The 22347-nt window shown below is 31.0% G+C and overlaps 1 protein-coding gene and 2 long non-coding RNA genes across 3 annotated transcripts; 2 read left to right on the forward strand and 1 right to left on the reverse strand.

Annotated features, from left to right (window-relative positions):
- The first annotated feature begins 3556 nt into the window (after positions 1–3556).
- Positions 3557–6604, forward strand: LOC105955753 (uncharacterized). Its single transcript, XM_012979546.2, has 3 exons — positions 3557–3946; positions 4314–4456; positions 5708–6604. Exons 1-3 carry the CDS (start codon positions 3791–3793, stop codon positions 6363–6365), a joined length of 957 nt encoding a protein of 318 aa, XP_012835000.2. The 5' UTR covers positions 3557–3790; the 3' UTR covers positions 6366–6604.
- Positions 6605–9392: 2788 nt separating this feature from the next.
- On the forward strand, positions 9393–11437 carry LOC105977241 (uncharacterized). The gene is made up of 4 exons (XR_016034923.1): positions 9393–9939; positions 10009–10161; positions 10952–11043; positions 11140–11437. It is a non-coding gene; the product is annotated as an uncharacterized LOC105977241 (long non-coding RNA).
- Positions 11438–16311: 4874 nt separating this feature from the next.
- LOC148766456 (uncharacterized) lies at positions 16312–17070 on the reverse strand. The gene is made up of 2 exons (XR_016035090.1): positions 16999–17070; positions 16312–16625 (listed from the first exon to the last, which is right to left on the reverse strand). It is a non-coding gene; the product is annotated as an uncharacterized LOC148766456 (long non-coding RNA).
- Between the last annotated feature and the right edge of the window lie 5277 nt (positions 17071–22347).

A 22347-nucleotide genomic window follows, 5' to 3' on the forward strand; every position in this document is an offset into this window, starting at 1 on the left:
ACAATTTCATTTTATTCTTACAATTTCGTCCTAAAAAATAAAATAACAATAAATTTACTAAAAAATGAATAATAAATTAAATCATTGCTACTAATATCATATAAATTCAATAATAACATCATCACATATTCTTGCGAAAGAACTAAATTCATTTCTTCCATGTGCAATTTCATTTCTTTTAAAGAGATCAAATCAATCATCGTCTTGATTATCTCCAGCTCCATACTTTCACACTCAACTTGTACATATCTCAAAACTCCAATTTCACCCCATTACATTCATACACACTCCTAAGAAGCGATGTAGAATGGAGAGAGGAGAGAGGTGAGCTTGTGGTGGGCAGATTTATTGGGAACCGGAGGTTGACTCCGACCTCCATCAACAATCTTGTTAAAAAACCCATTTTTGATAGAGAATTTATGTATGATTGTGATTTGGGGGTTTGAAATGAAATAAAGTGATGACCATACTCGGTGCAATTTCATTTCTCTTTTGTAAAATATATGTGCGGATGTTTATTAATTGGATTTAATTATATGATATTAATAGTAATAGTTTAGTTTCTTTCTTTTTTAGTTGATTTATTGGGATTTTATTTATTTTTAGGATGAAATTGTAATAATAAAGTGAAATTGGTGCTAAATAGAAAATAGAGGTAACAAAAGGGGGTGGAAGTAGCATGGTCACGTGGCCCCACACATGCTTTCTCCATTCAAATTTACACTCAAAATAGACGGTATACCGAAATTGTAAAAAAAAGGCTTGTTTGAGGACGGAAATCGTGGTAAAGATAATATAGGGAGTAAAATCATTTTTTGTTGGAACCAGATTTTCGTGAGTGAAGAAATCCGCGAAATTAAAGATTGGCAAAATTTTGTTTTCCATGTTTATTTTGGAATTTATTAGAGTCCTATTCTTATAATACTTCTATTAGGACTTAAATTTATTTACATGTATTTTATTCTAGTTAGGTATCTTTTGTATTTATATAGAATAAAAGTAGAAATCGACCAAGATTCTATTACCTAGTTAAATCGTTTTCTTTAGGTTCAAGTTAGGTTTTGGAGGTTATTTCCGTGGCTATATAAGCCTCCAAGAAACTAAAGAACCATGCGCATTTATTGAAAGAAAAACCACTTCATATCATCGAAGGCCTGCTAAGGTGTTCTGCGAAGCAGGACTGTGCCATCGTTGTGTGTGCCAACATATAAATAGTAGATGTATAGATCTCAAGGGAGATCAATCGCGTTTCTGAAAAGAGTTCAGGCCTGAAGGAAGTTCAAGGCACGTGGAGTGGAACTGTTATAGAGAGACACACGAAGTTCGAGTTGTATACAAGAACGGCGGAAAAATAAAAGTTGGAGTCTTTATTATTTTTAATAAGTCCTATTAATGTACACTGTAAATCTGAATTAGTGAAATCGTGTTTGCAGGTCCACGTGGATGTAGTGCATATTTGTGTCTGAATCACATTAAAATCTTGTGTTTATGTTCTCGCTTTCAGTATTTTATAACTGTGTTAACACAAGAATTGTAGTTGTAACTGAATATTGTTCCCACAACTTAACTATTACAACTTAGGTTAATAGATTCTATAGGCATATAAATCCACATTTTTGATATTTAGTATAGGACTAAAAATGTAATTATCCATGTCGATTTGTTACTTAGTAATATTTCCTATCAACAACATCGTAACATTGTTCCAAAAATTAAATTGAAAAATAATGCAACACAGTAATATTAATATTACAATACAATGATATTTGTTGAAAAATAAATAAATAAATTAGAAAGAAAAATATTAGAGGTATTATGCCATGAGCCCCTCAAACGAAATTTAATTTGAACTACATAAAAAGTTCAAATCCAATCTATTAGTTAAATCCTTAATTTAAAATAATATATGAGCCACATCCCTATTTGGTTTTATCTCTGTCTTGCCCTTATACCCTAAATCCTATATCCTATACATTCACGTTTCTTCAATTCAGATTTTTTTTTTGTTTTGTTTCCCCTCTCTCTCTCTCTCTCTCTCTCTCTCTCTCTCTCTCTCTCTCTCTCGTTTTCCCTCTCTCTGTCATGTTTTCTCTATATTTCCCTTTCTCTCTCGTTTTCTCTAGTAGTAGCACGAAGGCCGTTGGTGGCGGCGGCAACGGAGGGATCAGAAGCAGGGGCGGTGGATGGAGTCACGGTGGAGACGGCGACGATGGCGGGTGGAGTCGTGGTGTAAGCGTCAACGACAGGGGCTGTGCGGCGGAGATTGTGGTTATGGTTGGGATGTTATTGAGAGCATATTTTGAATAATTAACTGCATCTGATTTTCTTATATTGTAAGAGATTTTGCTTGGTTTGGGTTCAAATGGTAGATCTAGGTTTTCCCAAATTTGGTAGAGGACTATGATCGCGACGGCTGCGAGCGTTGGCTGCTAGGGTTGGCGACAGGTGGGAGTTGTTGGCGGCTAGGTTTGGTAGTAAAGTATAGTACACTGTAGTACACTATAGTACACCGTAGTATGCCATAGTCTACTACAGACAAATTGAAAATATGTAAATTGAGAAATAAATAAAAATAAAATAACAATTTTTTTCTTTTGGTAATTTTCACTATTATATAGAAAAAAAGAATGAAAAAAGATTTATTTTATAATAGTGTATAAAATGCTAAAATGAAGAATGAAAAAAAGGAAGACAAACGGATATTCTAAAAAAAAAATTAAAAAATGTTAGATGAAGATATGAAATATTAAATGCATAATAAAGAAAATGATGAATGCATATTTCGAATTGTAAGTGGAGGGGCATTTTTGGGAATGAATTTTATACAGAATGTGAAGCAAATGTTTAATTAAGCTTATCATTTAGTTCTAATAAGTTTTATCACTATAGACATATATCCTAAACGTCGATGACCGGTCAAGGTCGGTGGCTGTCAGTCAATTCTGGTAAACAATAGTTTAATGATCAAACGTTGAATCTGAATTTGGTGTAAAATTACAGTTTGAATGTATTAGGTATTAACTACTTCCTCCATTTCATTTTAATTGTCTTTTTGGGCTAATTTACATATCTTAAGAAAACTAATAAATGTGCATGAATTCTAGAAAAAAATATAATAAAAGGACTAGAAACCACTTTTATTAAATGTTTAACCATTAATTCTCTTAATAGTAATAAGGTAATTCTCTTAATAGTAATAAGGGCATAGTTGAGAAAACACAATAAATACTTGATTGAAATCCTAAAGTGGCAATTATTTTGAAATAAAAAAAAAATATCTAGAAAGACAAAAAAAATGGGAAGAAGGGAGTAGTAAGTTGCAAAATGTACCAAGCTCATGAGAAAAACTAAAATGACAATTATTTTGAAATAAAAAAAAATATCTAGAAAGACAAAAAAAATGGGAAGGAGTGAGTAGTAAGTAGCAAAATGTACCAAGCTCATGAGAAAAACTAAAATGACAATTATTTTGAAATAAAAAAAAAATATCTTGAAAAACTAAAAAAATGAGAAGAAGGGAATAGCAAGTAACAAAATGTACCAAGCTCGTGAGAAAAAAAGTGAAAAGTGAAAAGTGGTGAAAAGTGAAATAGGTATAGAAAGTGAAGCGTAAAATGGACAAACATTTATACAGACCTCCCAGATCTGTCACTAATTAACTTTTGGAACAAAATTTGTTCAACTAATATCTGATTAACGATATATTTATGACTGCATTTTTGGGCAGTGAAAAGTAAAATGGGGTTCTAATAGGTTTTACTTCTCTCATTTCCTCTTTCCAGGGGATTGAATGATGGGATCCCCGTCGCAATCGAGATCATTGCCCATTTCTTCTCCGCCTTCCGCCGCCGCCGCCGCCTCAGGCGGTGGTGGTGTCAATTACATACTACACACTGTATCCAAATACGACACCCTAGCCGGCGTCGCCATCAAATACGGTGTTGAGGTATCTCATATTTTTCTCCATCTAATTACTCATTATTTTTGCTCCAATCAAACAGCTGTTTGTATTTCCTCCTCAATCGAATTGCATTATTCATGTTTTTTTCTTTTAATTTCTGTTCGTGGAAGTATTGCACTGTCAGTAGCTTTTAATTCCTTTCGTCGATTCATTTTAATTTCCCATTTGAAGTAAAAATGAGTGTAATAGCTTAATCTGTTAATGCAATATAAAGTAATTTTGTGAGAGGGTTTGATTTTCCAATTGAATTCTTTATAATGAAAAGGTTTTTATAAAAAAGAATGAGGCAGAATGAATAAAAAAGAATGATGGTGATTATTTGAGTGTAAATTGGTGGTTGGAATGGATGTAGGTGGCAGACATAAAGAGGTTAAACGGGTTAATTAGTGATATCCAAATGTTTGCTCTGAAGACACTTCAAATACCGTTACCAGGGAGGCATCCCCCTTCCCCCACCTTATACGATGGTCATGAATACGATACTACTCCTCAATGGTACTCTCTCAATTCTACTCCTTTTTTTTCTTTTTTTTTTTTTTTTTTTTTTTTTTTTTTTTGTATCCGGGGATAGTGTATAGGATTTTTGTTTAAATAGTTTAAATGGGTTTTTTAAATAATTGATATGATCTTAACTTAGATGTTCAAGTTGGGCAGAATTGTAGTCATATTCGGTGGAATTGCAGTTACTCGAAACAGTTGGTATAATTCAGCATCTTCATGCATAACTGCTCTTGTAGGACTAAAACATGCATTGGATAAATTTTATTGTTTATTGTTGCAATTTTCAAACTGAAGTCTTTTGGTTTTGAAGTGTATGTAGAGTGTACCTGATGTAAAGTGAGGTCCAAGCTCAAAGTTAATAGTGGTCAATTCCTAATTAACCAACTCTTTTACATGTCTCTATTCAAATCCCGCAACTACACCGTAATATTTCATTAACTTCCGTAGTCATATTTTCTATTGTTTTATATCATGAATCAAGTCAAAATTTGGTTTTTGTTACCAATGACCTGAGAGTTATTTATTTAGTGCTTTGCTTCTGTATTCTATTTCAGAAGCTAAAAAAACTACCGTTTTGTTTTTTCGGGCAACGGAGGATTTTGTGGAATTGATTACTCGCTTTATGGGTACTACTGTGGAATATGGTATTTACAACTTGAGTAAAAAAACATTGTGTATTTGTAGGGAAGCTATGTCTGCCAAGTTGGAACTAAAGCAAAGTAATGTAAGTGGGCAACATTCAAAAAATTATCTTTACAAATCTTTATGAAACTCAAAAGACCTTTCCCCCTTTTTTTTTTTTTTTTTTTTTTTTTTTTTTTTTTTTTTTGTTTCCGGAATACAACTACAAATCATACTGCAAAATTAGACATAGCAGACTTGGATTTCTTTGTGTCTATATTCACATTCATTTATATATAATTCATGTCTACGTATATGCACAAGAACAAACTTACTTATTCGATCAATAATCTATACATCGGACAGTTCACTTGGAGCTATATGTTTACGTAACTTCTAAGAAACTCTATCTATAACCATATCCATAGAGGGGAATAGTAGTTGGAAAACATTTAAAATATGAACCGAAAGACTTCAAATTGATGAAAATTTTATGCCGCTTTTGCAACTATTTGTTGAGCTGTGCTTGGTGTCTCTTGTTAATGTGTAGTTTCTAAGTTTTATATGTCAATGATTACATTTCATCATACCAATAAATGAAGAGGCTTAATGTTTATATTGCAGGCCAAGCAATTGCAAGCATACCCCATCGAATCGTAGGCATTCTGATTTGTTTGATTCGTTTCAATCTCTGAAATTAAACTCTTGGTCAGAGCGGAAAGTATCCCAATCCATGAGCAGCTTACAAGGTTATTTTGGTCAAAGACAAGCAGCTGAAAACGCTAATGATTCTGATATGGCATTTTCAACATCTTCGCCTATTTCTAACAGTCTATTATCGAGTCATCATAGGAAATCAAAAAGCGTAGCTACCGGTTTAATGTTGGGAAACGGGGGTCTGTTAGATCCGCTTTTATCACAAGAAGCTGAAAATAGCAGCTCCAATAAATGGATTGAGAAGCTATTAAGAATGCGTCAAAAGTCGGAAGCTGATTTTACATCTCGTCCCACCGAAAAAATTCTCAAGGAAGAAAACACAGTCAGCACTGCCATGTCAGCAATAACAGGAAAAGGGTTGGCTCTCAGGGCCAAGTCAGCCACCAAAACTGTCGATGCTGAATCAGCTGATTCTTTTCCTAGCGACACTGTCAATGGAGTACACAAGTCATCAAGTACCTCAAGTTTGCAGGATTCCGATAATGCCACAGTGTCATCTTTATGGCCTATATTTGATGGCTTACCAAAGCCTGCAAGCCGAAGAAATAAAGCAGCAATTGATTGATTAGTCGGAATCAGAAATCCTTTATCTACGGTGATATATAGTTTTGGTGAAATCATACTCTCTAATTTGATGTTAAATGTCTACAAGTTCATCTCATGGGAGCAAAAAGCTTTCAAGTTTATTGTGTTGTGCTCTCCATGTGTACATGATTCATGGAACCTTGATACCTTGTCCTTATTGTATATTGGTTACTCACTTATGTTTTTCTTCATGATGAAAGGATAAAAGGACTTCAGAAATACATGTATTTGTTGAGGCCTCGTTTGGTTACCTAGGTCGGACTAATTTGTGCTAGATTTGATTGGATTAACTCCCTACTGACTAGCTAATTATTTATTTAGTTAGATATTCGATTCTTGTAGTATGTCTATTACTAAACCTGTGAAAGTTTGGTATTAACTATGATTTCTTAATAATATCATTAATTTAAGAACAGTCATCCTAAATTGTATTATTCTAGTGATGAACTCGTCCTTTTTCTTTTTAGTAGCTACTTACGAAATTAACCACAGGTGTAGAGAAGTTACTAGTTTTATATTGAATAGTTGCGGGCTTCAATGTTATTCACGGGCTTGAATTAGTTTGAATCTTGTGGACTGAAGCTCTAGTATTTAGTCAACAAAACATAATAGTGGCAAGCGAATAGGGCCTTTTAAGGTAAATTAATAGAACCCCGACATAAAGTTGAATTAGAGAGGAAAAAATAAAAAAGACCCTCAATATTCATAATTACCAAAAATCGAAAAAACGGTATGTGCTAAGAATTCTAGGAGGTTATGGATGGCCACCATTCCTTCCACATTCCCACCACTATAGACCAATAACTTCTTGTAACTCATGACCGTTCATGGTCTTACTTGTACTATATACAGTGTTCCATTGTATTGAGTAGGACGAACAAGAAGAACAAGAGAATAATATGCTCGATCGCTTCTGTCTATATTACTATCTCAATTAATCTTTGCATTGTTCTTCTTTATTAGTTTCTCAACACCTTATCAGGAAATATTAGTTTCACAAAGATCATCAATTATTTGATAAAATAATTTTAATTGAAAATATATTGGGATGATAAATTTTGCTTCGATCTACAGATCGAGCATTAGTCAATGAAATATTTATCCATTATTTTATCTCTAATATAAAGAAAGATGTTTTGAATTAATGATTTGACAAACTTTTAATAGGAAAATGTGTAAAGGTTGTAATGCACTCAAGTTAAATAGAAGGAATTTTTTTGGTGAATTAGGCTTAATTCCACTTTGCACCTTTGAATATATCATTTTGACACTTTGTACCATCGAAACAAATTAATAGCATTTTGCATCCTATAAATATAATATATCATGTATAATGCACCCTAAATGAATTTTTTAAGCTGATAAAGACAATTTAATATTTGGGTAAATGAGTGATATGTTAAGTGTATATTTTTACACTTAATAGTACCTTTTAATTGGAGCTTTTAGTGTGTTTTAACGATAATTGGTGCTTAAAATGTTGATTAATTGTATTGTAGGTACAAATTGAAGAATTGAAAACTTATGGGGTAAAAACTGCAATTTCGGAGAAAAAGTGGGCCAAAAGTAAAAAAATCAAAACTTCAAAGAATTGAATCTCGGACCGCCGTCCGAGTTTCACACTACCAAAAAACATGGCTTTTGTAACGGAAAACTTGTGACACACTAAATCTGTCACAATTAGTGATCGAATTGGTGTCAAATTTGTGACTGCTTTCATTACAAAAACTCTGCAATTGATTGTGACGAGTACATGACCAATTTTGCGACGAATTTTGTGACAACCAAACTTTTGTCACATTTCAGTCACATCTTGTTTGACAGAAATTAGTTTTGTCACAAATCAGTGACATATTTTATGACGAAAAATAGTGTAGTCACAAATCGGTCATAATATTTTTAAAGAAGCAATAGTTTGACTAATATTGGTCACAAATTCGTCACAATCTCGTTTCCATCACAAATTTGTCACATAGATTTCAGTCATAAATCCGTCCCATGTCACGATTCGTCATTGATCCGTCGTTACTGCATCGCCGTCACACATCTGTCATACACAACTCCGTCGTAAATCTGTCATATTTTAAATTTTGTCATTTATCTGTCACTATCTTTATTCAATCACAAATCCGTCACATGTAATTCAGTAACGAATCTGTCACATTTTAAGTTTCGTCATTAATTCATCACTTTTGATATCCTGATCACAAATTCGACACATATGTTTATTGATTAAAAATAATTACATTTTGATTTTGATTTATTAATCATTTATACTTATTTTGATCTTTGTAAAACAATTTAATGGTGACTAAAACTGATTATAATATATTAAAAAACATAATAATATAACAAATATGAACTATTCCAATGCTAATATTGTAAATATATTTTAGATATTGTTCAAAATTCATACTATTCCTCTTTAACAACATTGGTTCGGAAAATTGTTTAATTTTGTTTATTATTTTGCTTCAAAAAATATTTGTTATTTGATTTTAAATTACTTTCGACCGAGTTTGTAAGATACACAATTTTGAAATTTGATCCATTTTTGTTAATAAGTAACTTCATTAATTAATTAACTTACATATGTAACATATTGTATTTTTTTATGGGGGATTTTCGTAATTTACCCTAAAAATAAATAATAAAAAATGCATTGTTTCAATCATATGTCAATATTTTACTATTTTGAAAAAAGAACTTGATGAATTAAAAAATGAAGCCTACAATTAAATAAAATTATCAGGCTTAAATTAATTAATTGTACTTTGATTTGTAGTATATTATGTAATAATTAATGTTGTCAGAATCGGATCGGACACAAAACGGGATAAGCATTCGGGTTACGATTGGACCGATTCAACCCGGTTGTTTTAGTTTTTTAAATTTTTAATTATATTATAAATTTTAATATTTAAAATTATAATTTATATACATTTTTTTTAATCTTCACACTTTCTTCCCCTTTATTTTTTTTTTTATAGACTCTTGCCTTTATTTTATTCACTTTTTTAATATTTTTTTATGCCCTTTTCTTCTCTCTAAATTTTCCTCTCGTCATTGCGGCCGGCTTCTCCTTCCCTTCATCTTCTGTTTCTTTCCCAAGAAATTCAGCACCTATCCCCTCTCTTTTACTCACAATTAATTAATTGTTACTTCTATTTTTTTTTCTTCTTCCCTCTCTATCTCTTCCTTATCTAATTTGTTTTCTTCTTATTCATCTTTTTTCTCCATCCATATTCAGCCATCTGTTCGACCCACGACCAAACCCGTCGGATTCCGGCAATTCACGGCCAGATCCGCAAATCCCGGCAACCCACGGCCTACTCCACCCAGATCCGGTCACCCCAGACGAACTCTGGCCAAATCCCGCCACCAACAGCCTCCGATATGAAAACCCGGGTCATTGACCAATTTTCGGGTTCATCGGTTTCAGCCGGTCAGAGGGTGTTTTTGACATTTGACTCCACGCTCCCACTACCATAAATTAATACCGTGGACACTGTCAACAAGCACCAGAAAACATCAACAAAACACCCGGTGACAAGGTTAGGGTTTCTGGATTTACGGTTTTTTTTTAAACTCCAACTCCGTTTCAAACATGAAACCATCGACAGCGGTAGACTGGGAATCAATTATTGTGATTGGGCATGGCGCACCGACCGACCACCAGCGATTTTGCGATTAGGCCCATAGCTCTCTACTAGCATCGGTGGTTTCTACCATCTATAGCAACAACGGCATCAGTGATTTGGCATCAGTGATTTTAGGTACTTATCTAATTTCTTCTACCGGCAATTTAAGTGGGTAGTTTCTGATTTTGTACTTTACTACATATCTGTGTCTACATGAATTCTGAGTTTTGGATGCAAATGTATATTGAAATGTTATAACTAATTCCCCAGATCTGCAGTTAGGCCGTATATAAACAATTATTGTTCGAGATTAACGTATTTTTATCTTCTCTAGTTGTTAGAGGTCGCACTACTTTTATTTTTTTAATAGTGTTTTCAAGGTCGTATTAACTCTAAGGTATTGTGCCTTTAGCAGTCTAGGACTTTTTTCCATCTAAGTAGTGAGATTTGCTTTTAAGGTTGGTTTTAGTCATGGCCAATGCATTTGAGTTGTGCTTTTACATTTAGCAGAATTTTCATTTTTCTCTTCTAATGATCTTGAGATATCAATGCCCTATCCAAATATTATTCAATTGCTTCTAGACTAATGTGCCGAAGGTGTTATACTACTGCAAGTTTTCAAATTAGATTTAATCTTTTACTAAGTTGAAATGAATGTTTCAATAAAACTTTGTCCATACAAGTCCTTGAAAAGTTAAGATTGCAGGTTTGCTTCTAGTGTTCAGACAAATATGATTTTGCATAAAAGTTTCTCTTTTTTTTCGGATTTTTTTGTAGTAAAGAGCTAGAATGAAGATCTTAGTGGTCGGATTTTTGTATTTTGCCCCTTCCTTACCTAGTGCTTACGATTTTGGGGGTTAATCATAATGTTTCCTCTGAATAATATTGATGCAAGATGCATTTCTTGTTTTTCAAATGCCAATAGCACCAAGAACTCATCACAAACTCTGCATGGCTCATGCATAATCGTGGACGACAAGAGTATTTTTGTTTCCTATTGTGATAGATTACACATCAGTAAGTATAGAGGAATAATTATAAATTCTTTTTCCATAATCATGAAATCTGCACATTGGAATTTACTGATTGTTAAATAAATTTCTTTGCTCGCAGGGTCTCGTGTAAATTTTGTTCGAGTTCAAATTTGAGGGCTCAATGCAGCAACGGTCTGATCGAAACTAGCTTTCTGCATCAACAAGCTCGAGCACGTAACTGAGAAGGATATTGATCTCGAACATTGTTACAGAAGAAATATCTTTTTTAACTTGTGTCGAATTGAAAAATTAGGTGGCTTCCTTCAATTTTAATGCAAAACTCTTTCGAGTTTTCTTTCGGTCTATGTATTATATGTTTTGACTATTGTGGAATCATATGTAAATTTGGTCTTCTAAGAATTTTCTGTGCGAATTTACTTGGTATCTTCTACTTTTTGTTAGTTTTGTTTTGTAGTAGATTGTGTGTTGATTATCAAGAATTTTGAAGTTGAATGAAGTTTTGAAATATTCGTATAACAAATATAAAAAAACTAAAATAGCTTTGAATAGCGAATAGCGAAACTTCCTGAATCAATAACCAGTGATCGAATTGTGACCGAAAGATAATTAAATATTTGTAACATATTTGTGACGAGATACTTGTGATGGAATTGTGACCGAAAGATTATTAAATATTTGTAACATATTTGTGACGAGATACTTGTGATGGAATTTTGTGACGGAAGTTTTGAATGAAGTATTTGTGACCGATGTTCTTGATGGAATATTTGTGACGGACGTTTTTTTGTGACGATGTTGTCACGGACAAGTGATGTAAATTCTCAGTGATTTGTGACACATTAATGACCAATAAAAAGGTTTGTGACGAAATCCGTCACAATACTTGGAGACCCTAGATTACGTATTTGTGACGAATTTGTTTTTAATTGCGACAGACGCATCTGTCATAAACATTGTGACGGACAAGAAAAATCAGTCACAAATTTATTTTGTGACGAGGGTTTTTCTGACAGAACAATTCGGTCACAAATTTGTGATAAAAGGGCTTTTGTGACAGATTTTCTTACATTTCGTGACTGAATCATCCGTCACAAAAGCCCTTTTTTTTGGTAGTGTCAGCATTAATTTTGACACGGCCGTCCGAGATCACAAGGAGGCGCAGTGAAGGAAGTCTAATTACACAAGGAAACCGCCTTCCTATCTTTTACACCCTATATAAAGCCAAGCCAAGCACACAATTGGGGACCTTATATTTTTACACGCAATCTAGGAGCAAGAGAACGGAGCAACGAAGACAAAGACTTGGACGAATCTTCATCATAGTTTTCCCTTTACTTTTATTCACAACTTTTATGATTTATCGTATTTTTATTATGCTTTTCGTAGAGAGCATGAGTAGCTAAGGTTTTAATCTAGGATTTTGTTGGAACCCTATGTGGTGATTCGAACCTATTTTTCTAATATTATGCAAGTTTAAATTCCTTGATTATTTCTTCTATTTGATCTTATTTAGCGTATGAACGTAGCTAATTTATGTTGCTATATGTTATTGTTAGAATTGATTGACAAATCATTTTAATAATTAGAACAAGGATAGGAGAGCCTTCGAGTAGTTTTCACCGGATGAGTGTGTTAATTGCATGTGTTATCGCAGACATACAGATAATACCTTAGGTAGCCGTTTACGAGACTTGTTATTTAATGCTTTATTCATACTAGGTTTGCATAGACATATAGTGAATCGTTTATGAATAATAGACTCATAATACACGCGACAGCGGGTTATGAGTAATTTAGTGTCTTGGGTTAATAATCGGGAATCGTAACTTGCATGATAGAGGTTAAATTGGGTGATGAATTATCGCATAGGGGGAAGATAAAATCCTAGATCCGTTTTTATATTGATATTTTCTCGTGCTTATTTGCTTTCTTAATTAGTTTAATTGTTTAATTGATTAAATTTGACAACTTTGCGTAGGCTGGATAAAAATCATAATTGTTAGAATTTGGTACTTAGGACTAGATAATTTGAGTATTCTCTGTGGGATCGACATCCGACTCTCACGAGTCCACTTTTACTACTTGTTTGCGATACGTGCACTTGCGTGTTAGGTATTTAGCCCAACAAGTTTTAAACCCTAGCCCAACCCATATCGGTGTTTATCTTCCTCTTTCAATTCCCAGATCCAAATCCCGCCCCCAAGGTCTCTAACCGGCGATTTTGCTTCTCGGAGTCATAACTCTCTCTTCGGTGGTCGGAATTCGATAGTTCAACTATCGTTGGATTCCTCTCATCGAGCTCTTTCTTTTGGTGGGTATTTCGTTTAGTTTGGAGTGCTAGATATGTTTTTGCATTTTTTTTAGTTGGCGTATTTCGACGACGGTGTTCATACAAGAGGTGTAATTTGTTTTTCGTCAGCCGGAATTTGACGGGCTACTCACCGTTAGATTCCTCTCGTTGGGATCTATATTTTAATGTCGATTTCATTCATTTTTATATTTTCAGATTTATTTCGATATTTTTATATTTTATTTTATTTTATTTTTTTATTTTCATTTTTATATTTTTAGATTTATTTCTCTCGATCTGTTAGTGTTTATTGTTTTTTGAGGATGTTTCTATATTTTTTGGTTATTTTCACTAAAATATTTTTTTTGTTTTGATTTTGCAATTGCAGCTCAATGAAGGTCATTGATCCTTTCCTTGAAGGTGTCAAAATTTTTGTTTGAAGTTACATCTGCTTTGTTCAACAGACTGTATACATTACTGTACATTACTATACATTACTATAGTAACATGTAGTTACATATGCGTATATTTGTGTATTTTTTATTTGTATTTTATTGGTTTTGAGGTGATTTATAATATAAATATTGAAATTTGTAAAGTTTTGTTGTTGGGGTTTATGAACTTCTTTTGTATTAGCCAGTATTCGCGTGTGTATATAATTGATCGACTAAAAATATGGGCTAAAAAAAAGAACATAACTACGCATTACTATAGTTACTACAGTTACATGTAGTTATTTTCAGTACAGTAAACATATTGATTTGAAAATTAAAAAAATAAAAAAAATAATATTTTTTTAAAAATTAAAAAAATTAAAAAAATAAACAAAAACTATATATATATATATATATATATATATATATATATATATATATATATATATAAAAAAATTTAACAAACATGTTTATTAAAAAAATAATAATAATAAATAAATCAGCGAAAATGATAAATGCAGGACCAGAGATGCTGAATGCAGTTTGGCCGAAAATTGCATATAAGGGTAGTATAGTACTTTTGCTTCTCCAGGGGTATATCAAATGATGATTTGAGCTTGAGTTTATCCCTAGTTTATTTGATTGCTAAGGAGTATATAAAATAACCCCTTTTATTATTTGAGGGCACTTATATCAATACTAATTATTTTATTTTATTTACATTATGTTTTTAGGACAATTCACCTATATGTCTATATTTATCTATCAACTAGATCACCATCACATACATAAGTCTATAATAATGGATGTCTACCCAATATCCCCTTAAAAGAATTGAATTTTCGAGTTCCATCGTGTTTGATTAAACTTTTCGGTGCGACAAGTCTTTTCCATAACTCTGAGCTTAACCCAATATGTGTTTTGATTAAAAAAGAAAAAGGAAAAATGAAAGAAAATAAATGAAAATCTAATATTGCATCAAATAGTCCTTTTTTTAGGGGTTTTTGTACATAAGTGTCTGACCAACCATCTTTATTATTTTAGGTTTAGGGATTATATCTCTTTCGCCAATAAACTCATTCCTTTAATATTTATTATAAATAAAGGAAAAATTAATGTATATGACAAAATTACCTCCAACCCTTTACACCCAATTTTTAATTGTAAACCCAATTTAATCAATTTTGACCTTTTTTTTTTCCAAAAAATATTTTGTTGCCGACGGTTTCCGGCGTTGACTTTTCGATTTTTTTTTTTTCTAGTCTGTTTTTTCCGCCGCCAGATTCTAACGTTGATTTTTTAGTGATTTTTGTTATTTTTGATATATTTATTTTTTCTTTTTTTCGGGTTTTCGACTTTTTTTAGTGATTTTTTTTCATAAAATTTTTATCCGTTCTTTTACGCTGCCGCTAAACGTTGACCGTAATTTTACTGTCATTAACAATAATTGTATTGCCGTTGACAGTGCACTAACGTAATCGTACTGCCGTTGACAGTAAATTTATGTAATTGTACTGTCACTAACAGTACAATTAGAGTCAACGACAATATTATTATTTTTTTAGGTTTGTTTTTTTTCATTTTGTTTGATTTGTTGACAAGTCAACGTAATTATATTACTGTCGTAATAGTAAAATAACTGTAAACACAATAATATTACTGTCAACTACATCATTATTATTATTTCTTTGGATTTTTTGTTTTGTTTGAGTTATTGACGGAGTAACGTAATAATATTACTGTCTATTATTGTAAACACAATAATATTACTGTGGTTGACGGTATAGTAATATTAATTCTTTTGGTTTTTTATTATGTGTACCTTTGTTGAACGGTCGACATATTAATATTACTCTACTACACAATAATAATGACTTTTCTTGTGTTAATATTACTGTGAGATTAATATAGCAATATTATTGTGTTAAACTGTAGTATAGTTAATTTTACTGTGTTTAATAGTAATATAGTTAATATTACTGTCAATCACATCAATACAAGAGTTTAAACGGGGGGCAAAAAGATATTAAAGAAAAAAAAAGTTAAAAAAAAAAGTCAATACCGGAGACCGGCGGTCAACGGCGGCGACGGACGAAATTGTCCATAAAATTGTTTTTTGGGTCAAAATTGAATAATTTGTGAAATTTAGGGTCAAATTGAGGTTATATTATATTAAATGATGAAATTGGAGCATATTAAAATGTGTGGGGCTATTTTAGTATTTTACAAATATTTGGACCATGTGTGGACTTTTTTTTTTGTCTGGATCCCTTTACGAATAAGTACCCATTGAGGGCTTATTTGTAAAATGCCATTTTTTTTTATTAAAGGAACCCGCAATCAACAATATATATGCACTGTCTAAACCTACACTCACGTAGAATAACTTGCAAAACATACGAGAGACATAAACCACATTAGACTAACTATGTGTGACAAACTCCGCCTACCAACTATTAGCAATAAAAGCAATAAAATTGATCAATTAACATAGCTTGGTCCAACCGCTTCGGGAAACATCAAATAGTATCCTTATTTCCGAGGAGGCCAAGTCAAGTATGTACGAAGAGAGCGAAGCGAAGCCATGATTGATTGAATGAGCCGCTAAAAAGGGTCATACAGATAACACAGTTTAGTTTGTTGTGTATGGGGGTTCTTCATCTTCATCACTTGTGTTCGACCATTAATAATATCACTCTTCCGCCATCACAACTTTGCCCTCCTTCCCATTTCCAAATAATTTGTGCAATTACCCGGCGGCAGTTAATAGCTGCTGCCGCCGCCGCCGCCGCCATTTCACTTTCACCACTTGACGGAAAAGCATTGGCGGGGGAAAGAGTTCACCATCCCCCAATCGACTCAAGTGACTCTGCTTTCGTCCTGAAAAACCACGGTAAGATTATGATTAATTGCTTATGTCCTCCTCCATCTCTCATCCAACTGAAAATTAACTAATCAATTTTACTGTTTCTTTTTTGTTTGTTTGTTTCCCTTCAAGCAATAATTTAGTCAATATTTATACAGGGAAAACAAAAGAATCTTAGAACATCAAAATATTAAATCTAGATAGATAAAATTCATAGTATGTCTGTCAATAAGGATGGAGGATATAGCCGATTATTAGGTAGGACTGTTCCAAGAATTCCTCTTCAATTGAATTGTTGGTTTGTGAAATGTGTGCAAAATATATTAATTACAGAAAAAAAAAAAATAAAAAAAAAATTGTTGGTTAATAGATTAATTGTAGGCTAACCAGCTGTATATATATATTATATTGTCACTGCAGATGCTGGATTCAACTCCCAACCCATATCTTTAAGTGCTCAACTTCCTGGTGGTGGTATGGTAACAACCATCCACGGATCTGGCTGTGGGCTGCCGGAATTTGATGAATCTGTTCGTGGATGATCGGAACAAGTTGTGTGTGACTAGATATGGAGGAAGAAAAATAGACGAAGAAGATGAAAAAGAAGAAAAAAAAGATAAATAGAAAAGGGAGAGAGAGAGGGGAGATATGTTGTGGACCTGTGGTGTAGAGGAAAAAAAATAATTATTACTAAGAGATATTGTGGAGATGAAACAGGTGATGAAGATGATAGGGACGGATGTCTGTGTGCAGTGACGAGAGAAGACGGTGGGAGAGATGAGAGAGGAGATAAAAAAATATGAAAAAAAATGGGTGTGAATAGTAAAGAAAATATGTGTAAAAAACATAATAATAAAGTGAATAGAGTGTGTGAAAGATAAAAAATAAATAAAAAGTAGTAAATTTAAAACATTAAAAATAATTAAAATTGTAAAGGATTAAAAAACCCGGGTGGACCCCGGTTGAACCGGTCCGACCGTGACCCAAATGTCGATCCGGTTTTGTGTCCGGTCCGGTTCTGATAACATTGCTAAAAATAGATAAATTATAGAATGGTGTTCTACGGGTGGGAGATACCACCAGTTTTTCACCACCAAAAATAGGATTTGGTGAAAAAATGGTGTTAAGGGTGAGAGATGCTCTAAATACAAAAACACCCCTGTACTATGAACTTTGTATCATATACCCCCAGTACTACACATAAATACAAAACCCCCCCTTACATTACATTTTTTTCAAAATATGACGAAAATACCAACATAAGTTTGAGCCATTTTCCACTATATATGTTACCATTTCAGTCAATTTTACGTGGGAAATTTTGGTATTTATATTTTTGTAATCTTAGGATGTTTGAACTACCGGAAGACATTTAAGAAAAAAATGAAGAAATTCAAAATGACAAAAATAAAAGGTTTTATTCAGAAAATAAATAAAAAAATCTAATTATTTAAATGTTTTGAAGAAAAAAAATATCAAAATTTCCCAAGCGAAATTGACCGAAAATGTTAAATAATATTTGGAAAATGGCTCAAAAAAACCCTTATGTTAAATAATACCCTTAACATGAGTATTTTCGTCAGATTTTGGAAAAAATATAACAAATCTGACGAAAATATAACAGTAGGGGGTTTTTGTATTTATGTGTAGTACATGGGGTATATAATACAAAGTCCATAGTATATGGGTGTTTTTGTATTTAACCCAAAAATAAATTTAAACTTTTCATTCAATTCAAGGGCAAATGGCAAATAGACCCATGACAAGGGCACTTAATTCAAAAATGGACATCCACCTTTTTTGTCTTGCAAATATTTTCAGCTCATTCAAACTTATTTGCAAATAAGGAAAAACCTTTTATATATACCTAAATTATACACAATTCATTGAAACACAATTCAACTCCAATTTCATGATTTACACCCCAATTTAGCTCAATTTCACCAATTAACCAATTTTAGCCCTAATTTTAATTTTGACCCCAATTTTGACCACCACCACCAGAGACCGCCGGTCATCCGCCGTTAACTATTCTTTTTTTCTTTTTTTAAATTTGTTTTTTCTTAATTTTTGTTTTAATTAATACTACTGTCTTGGCTGCTAAATTACTGTCTCCAGCAGTTATTTAACTGTCGGAAACAGTAATTTAACTGTTAATTAACTTTTTTTTTCTTAAAAAAAATATTTTAATTAATATTACTGTCTTGGCTGCTAAATTACTGTCTCCAGCAGTTATTTAACTGTCGGAGACAGTAATTTAACTGTTAATTGACTTTTTTTTTTTTTTTGAAATTTTGTTTTTCTTAAAAAAAAAAATATTTAAATTAATATTACTGTCTTGGCTGCTAAATTACTGTCTCCAACAGTAATTTAAATGCTTGAGACAGTAATATTACTGTATTAATTAATTTTATCGTTTTGGCCTGCATTTTTGCTGTCTTTGACTGTAATATTACTGTCTCCGACCGTAACATTACTGTCTTATGCAGTAATATTACTTTTTGGACAGTAATATTAGTAATACTAGTAATTGTACCCGTGCGATGCACGGGACAACAAATTGCATTGTTTTGATGTTGTGAGAATATAAACAAACGTTTGATGTATCGAATTGTCAAAATTCTATTATAGTCATTCATTAATAATTCATCAGTGGAACATTACTAAGTATACTACACACACAAAAAGAAAAAAAGCAAATAACTTTACTGTTGAATAATTTTCCAAATGAATTGAATCAGCTAATATCAGTAGATTGAAAATTTGAACCAGGAAAAAAACCATCAACTATGTCTTTCATGTTGAGCTTAAAAGTAATTAGATTTAATAACTTAGTTAACATAATCAAAACTAAACTCGACAACATACCATCGTAAAAGGTCATCTATACATCTTGCATCGGAACTAAGCCCTTCTCCACTGTCTCGTTTTGGTCCTGTTTTGCCACTGGAATTAACAATTAGAAAATTAAGAAACAAAAATAAATATAACAATAAATTAAATATCGCATACAAACAATAAGTCTTGAGGGTCGACTTCCAATTGCTTGTGGTTCCGCCCATTTTGGTTAGTTCTCTCAAATCATCCTTTTCAATAACATGTCTAATAACATCTAAATTGAAATAATTGTTATACATAAAATTTGAGTGGTATAAATTAATGAAACACAAAATTTAACAAAATGAAATTACCTATAAGCCATGATGGAAAAAGATGTAAACTAATTACTACACAGTCAATAGGAGGAAGAAGAAAATAAGAAAAAAAATCTAAAGTCGGGTTACCAAAAGAAAAAACCTAAGGTAGGGAAGAAATAATATTCAAATGTTGCAGATATTCTGTAAAACGATGTCATAAAATCCGCTAGGGATGAAAATCAGATTTGTTTACCCTTTTCTGTAAAATCGAAAATCAGATTTGATGAAAATCGATAATAATATTTAAAATAATGTTAATGAGATAAGAGTTGATAAAACATGAAAATACTAATTAGAATACTATTTAGGAGATAAAATATGATTAAAATCAAAAATATTATTTAAAATAATATTTAGGAGATAGAAATTTGATAAAAAGGGAAAATAATATTTAGGAGACAAAAATCTGATAAAAAACGAAAAAAATATTTAGGAGATAAAAAACGAATAGAAACATGATAAAACTCGAAAAAAATATTTAAAATATTATTTAGGATATATAAATTTGATAAAATTCAAAAATAATATTAGGAGATAAAAATCTGCTAAAAGTTGAAAATTATATTTAGGAGATATAAATTTGATAAAATTAAAAAATATTATTTATAATAATATTTAGAAGATAATAATTTGATAAAAATAAAAAATAATATTTAGAAGATAAAAATCTGATAAAAATAAAAAATAATATTTAAAATAATATTTAGGGGAAACAAACATGATAAAATTCGAAAATAATATTTAAAATAATATTAAGGAGATAAAATTTGATAAAAATTGAAAAAAAATTACAAATATGACATTAGGGTTTCTTAGGGTTGCCCTAGCGTTTCTTTCTTTTATATATAAGATTTAAAATAATATTTAGAGGATACAAATATGATAAAATTCAAAAATAATATTTAAAATAATATTAAGGAGATAAAAATTTGATAAAAAATGAAAAAAAATTTACAAATTTGACATTAGGGTTTCTTAGGGTTGCCCTAGCGTTTCTTTCTTTTATATATAAGATATCTAGGAGATAAAAAATTGATAAAAATCGATAATAATATTTAGGAGATAAAAATTTGATAAAAAATCAAAAAATAATATTTAGGAGATAAAAATCTGATAAAAATCGAAAATAAAATTTAAAATAATAGTTAGGAAATAAAAATTTGATAAAAATCTAAAATAATATTTCAAAAAATGTTAATGAGATAAAAGTTTATAAAATACGAAAATAATAATTAGAATAATATTTAGGAGATAAAATATGATTAAAATCAAAATTATTATTTAAAATAATATTTAGGAGATAAAAATTTGATAAAAATCGAAAATAATATTTAGGAGACAATAATCTGATAAAAAACAAAATTAATTTAGGAGATAAAAAACTAATAAAAACATGATAAAGCTCGAAAAAAATATTTAAAATATTATTTAGGAGATATAAATTTGATAAAATTCGAAAATAATATTTAGGAGATAAAAATCTGCTAAAAGTTGAAAATTATATTTTAAATTATAGTTAGGAGATATAAATTTGATAAAATTTAAAAAATATTATTTATAATAATATTTAGGAGATAAAAATTTGATAAAAATAAAAAAAAATATTTAGGAGAAAAAAATCTGATAAAAATAAAAAATAATATTTAAAATAATATTTAGGGGATACAAATATGATAAAATTCGAAAATAATATTTAAAATAATATTAAGGAGATAAAAATTTGATAAAAAATGAAAAAAAATTACAAATATGACATTAGGGTTTCTTAGGGTTGCCCTAGCGTTTCTTTCTTTTATATATAAGATTACTGTTCGGAAAAATAATATTTATAATATTATTGTCCCAAACAGTAATATTACCGTCCGACACAATAATTTAGCAGGCAAGACATAAATATTAATTAAAATATTTTTTTCTAAGAGATTTCAAATTTTCAAAAAAAATAGAATCGAAAAAAAGTCAACGCCGGAGACTGGCGGTCAACGGTGGTTGACCGGCCGAAAAAAGAATTTCAGAAAAAAAAAGTTAAAAAAAAAAAAAAGTCAACTCCTGAATCTGGCCGGAAAAAAAATTCAGAAAAAAAATTATTTTCCGAAAAAAAAAATTCGAAAAATTATTAAAATGGGGGCTAATGTGATATATTTGTTTAAATTCGGGGTCAATGTGTAATATTAAGGAAGTTAGAGCATAATAGATGTAATTGACAAAAAAATATATTATGGAAGGTATTTTTGACTAAAGACAAGAAGACATGAGGATGAGTTTATTCGAAAGACTATTTATTTTGTGGACCAATGTGTATTTAAGTCCCTTGGGATGGACCTTTTTGCCATCGTCCTTAATTTAAATTAGGTTTTGATTTGAGAGGTTCATAGCATATTAAACTTTTTTTTTTTAGTTGACCAGCAAACAAAATATCATTTACCTTTTTTACTGATCAACACAACAAAATTGCGGATTTTGTTTAATGTTTCTGGCAAAAGAAAACAAATTGAATGTTCCTTTTGAAAATAAGTCAATGTTACAAGGGCATTTATGA

Source organism: Erythranthe guttata, chromosome 12, assembly GCF_056151865.1.
Source record: "Erythranthe guttata isolate IM_541 chromosome 12, IM_541, whole genome shotgun sequence".
In the NCBI taxonomy this organism is placed as follows: Eukaryota; Viridiplantae; Streptophyta; class Magnoliopsida; order Lamiales; family Phrymaceae; genus Erythranthe; species Erythranthe guttata.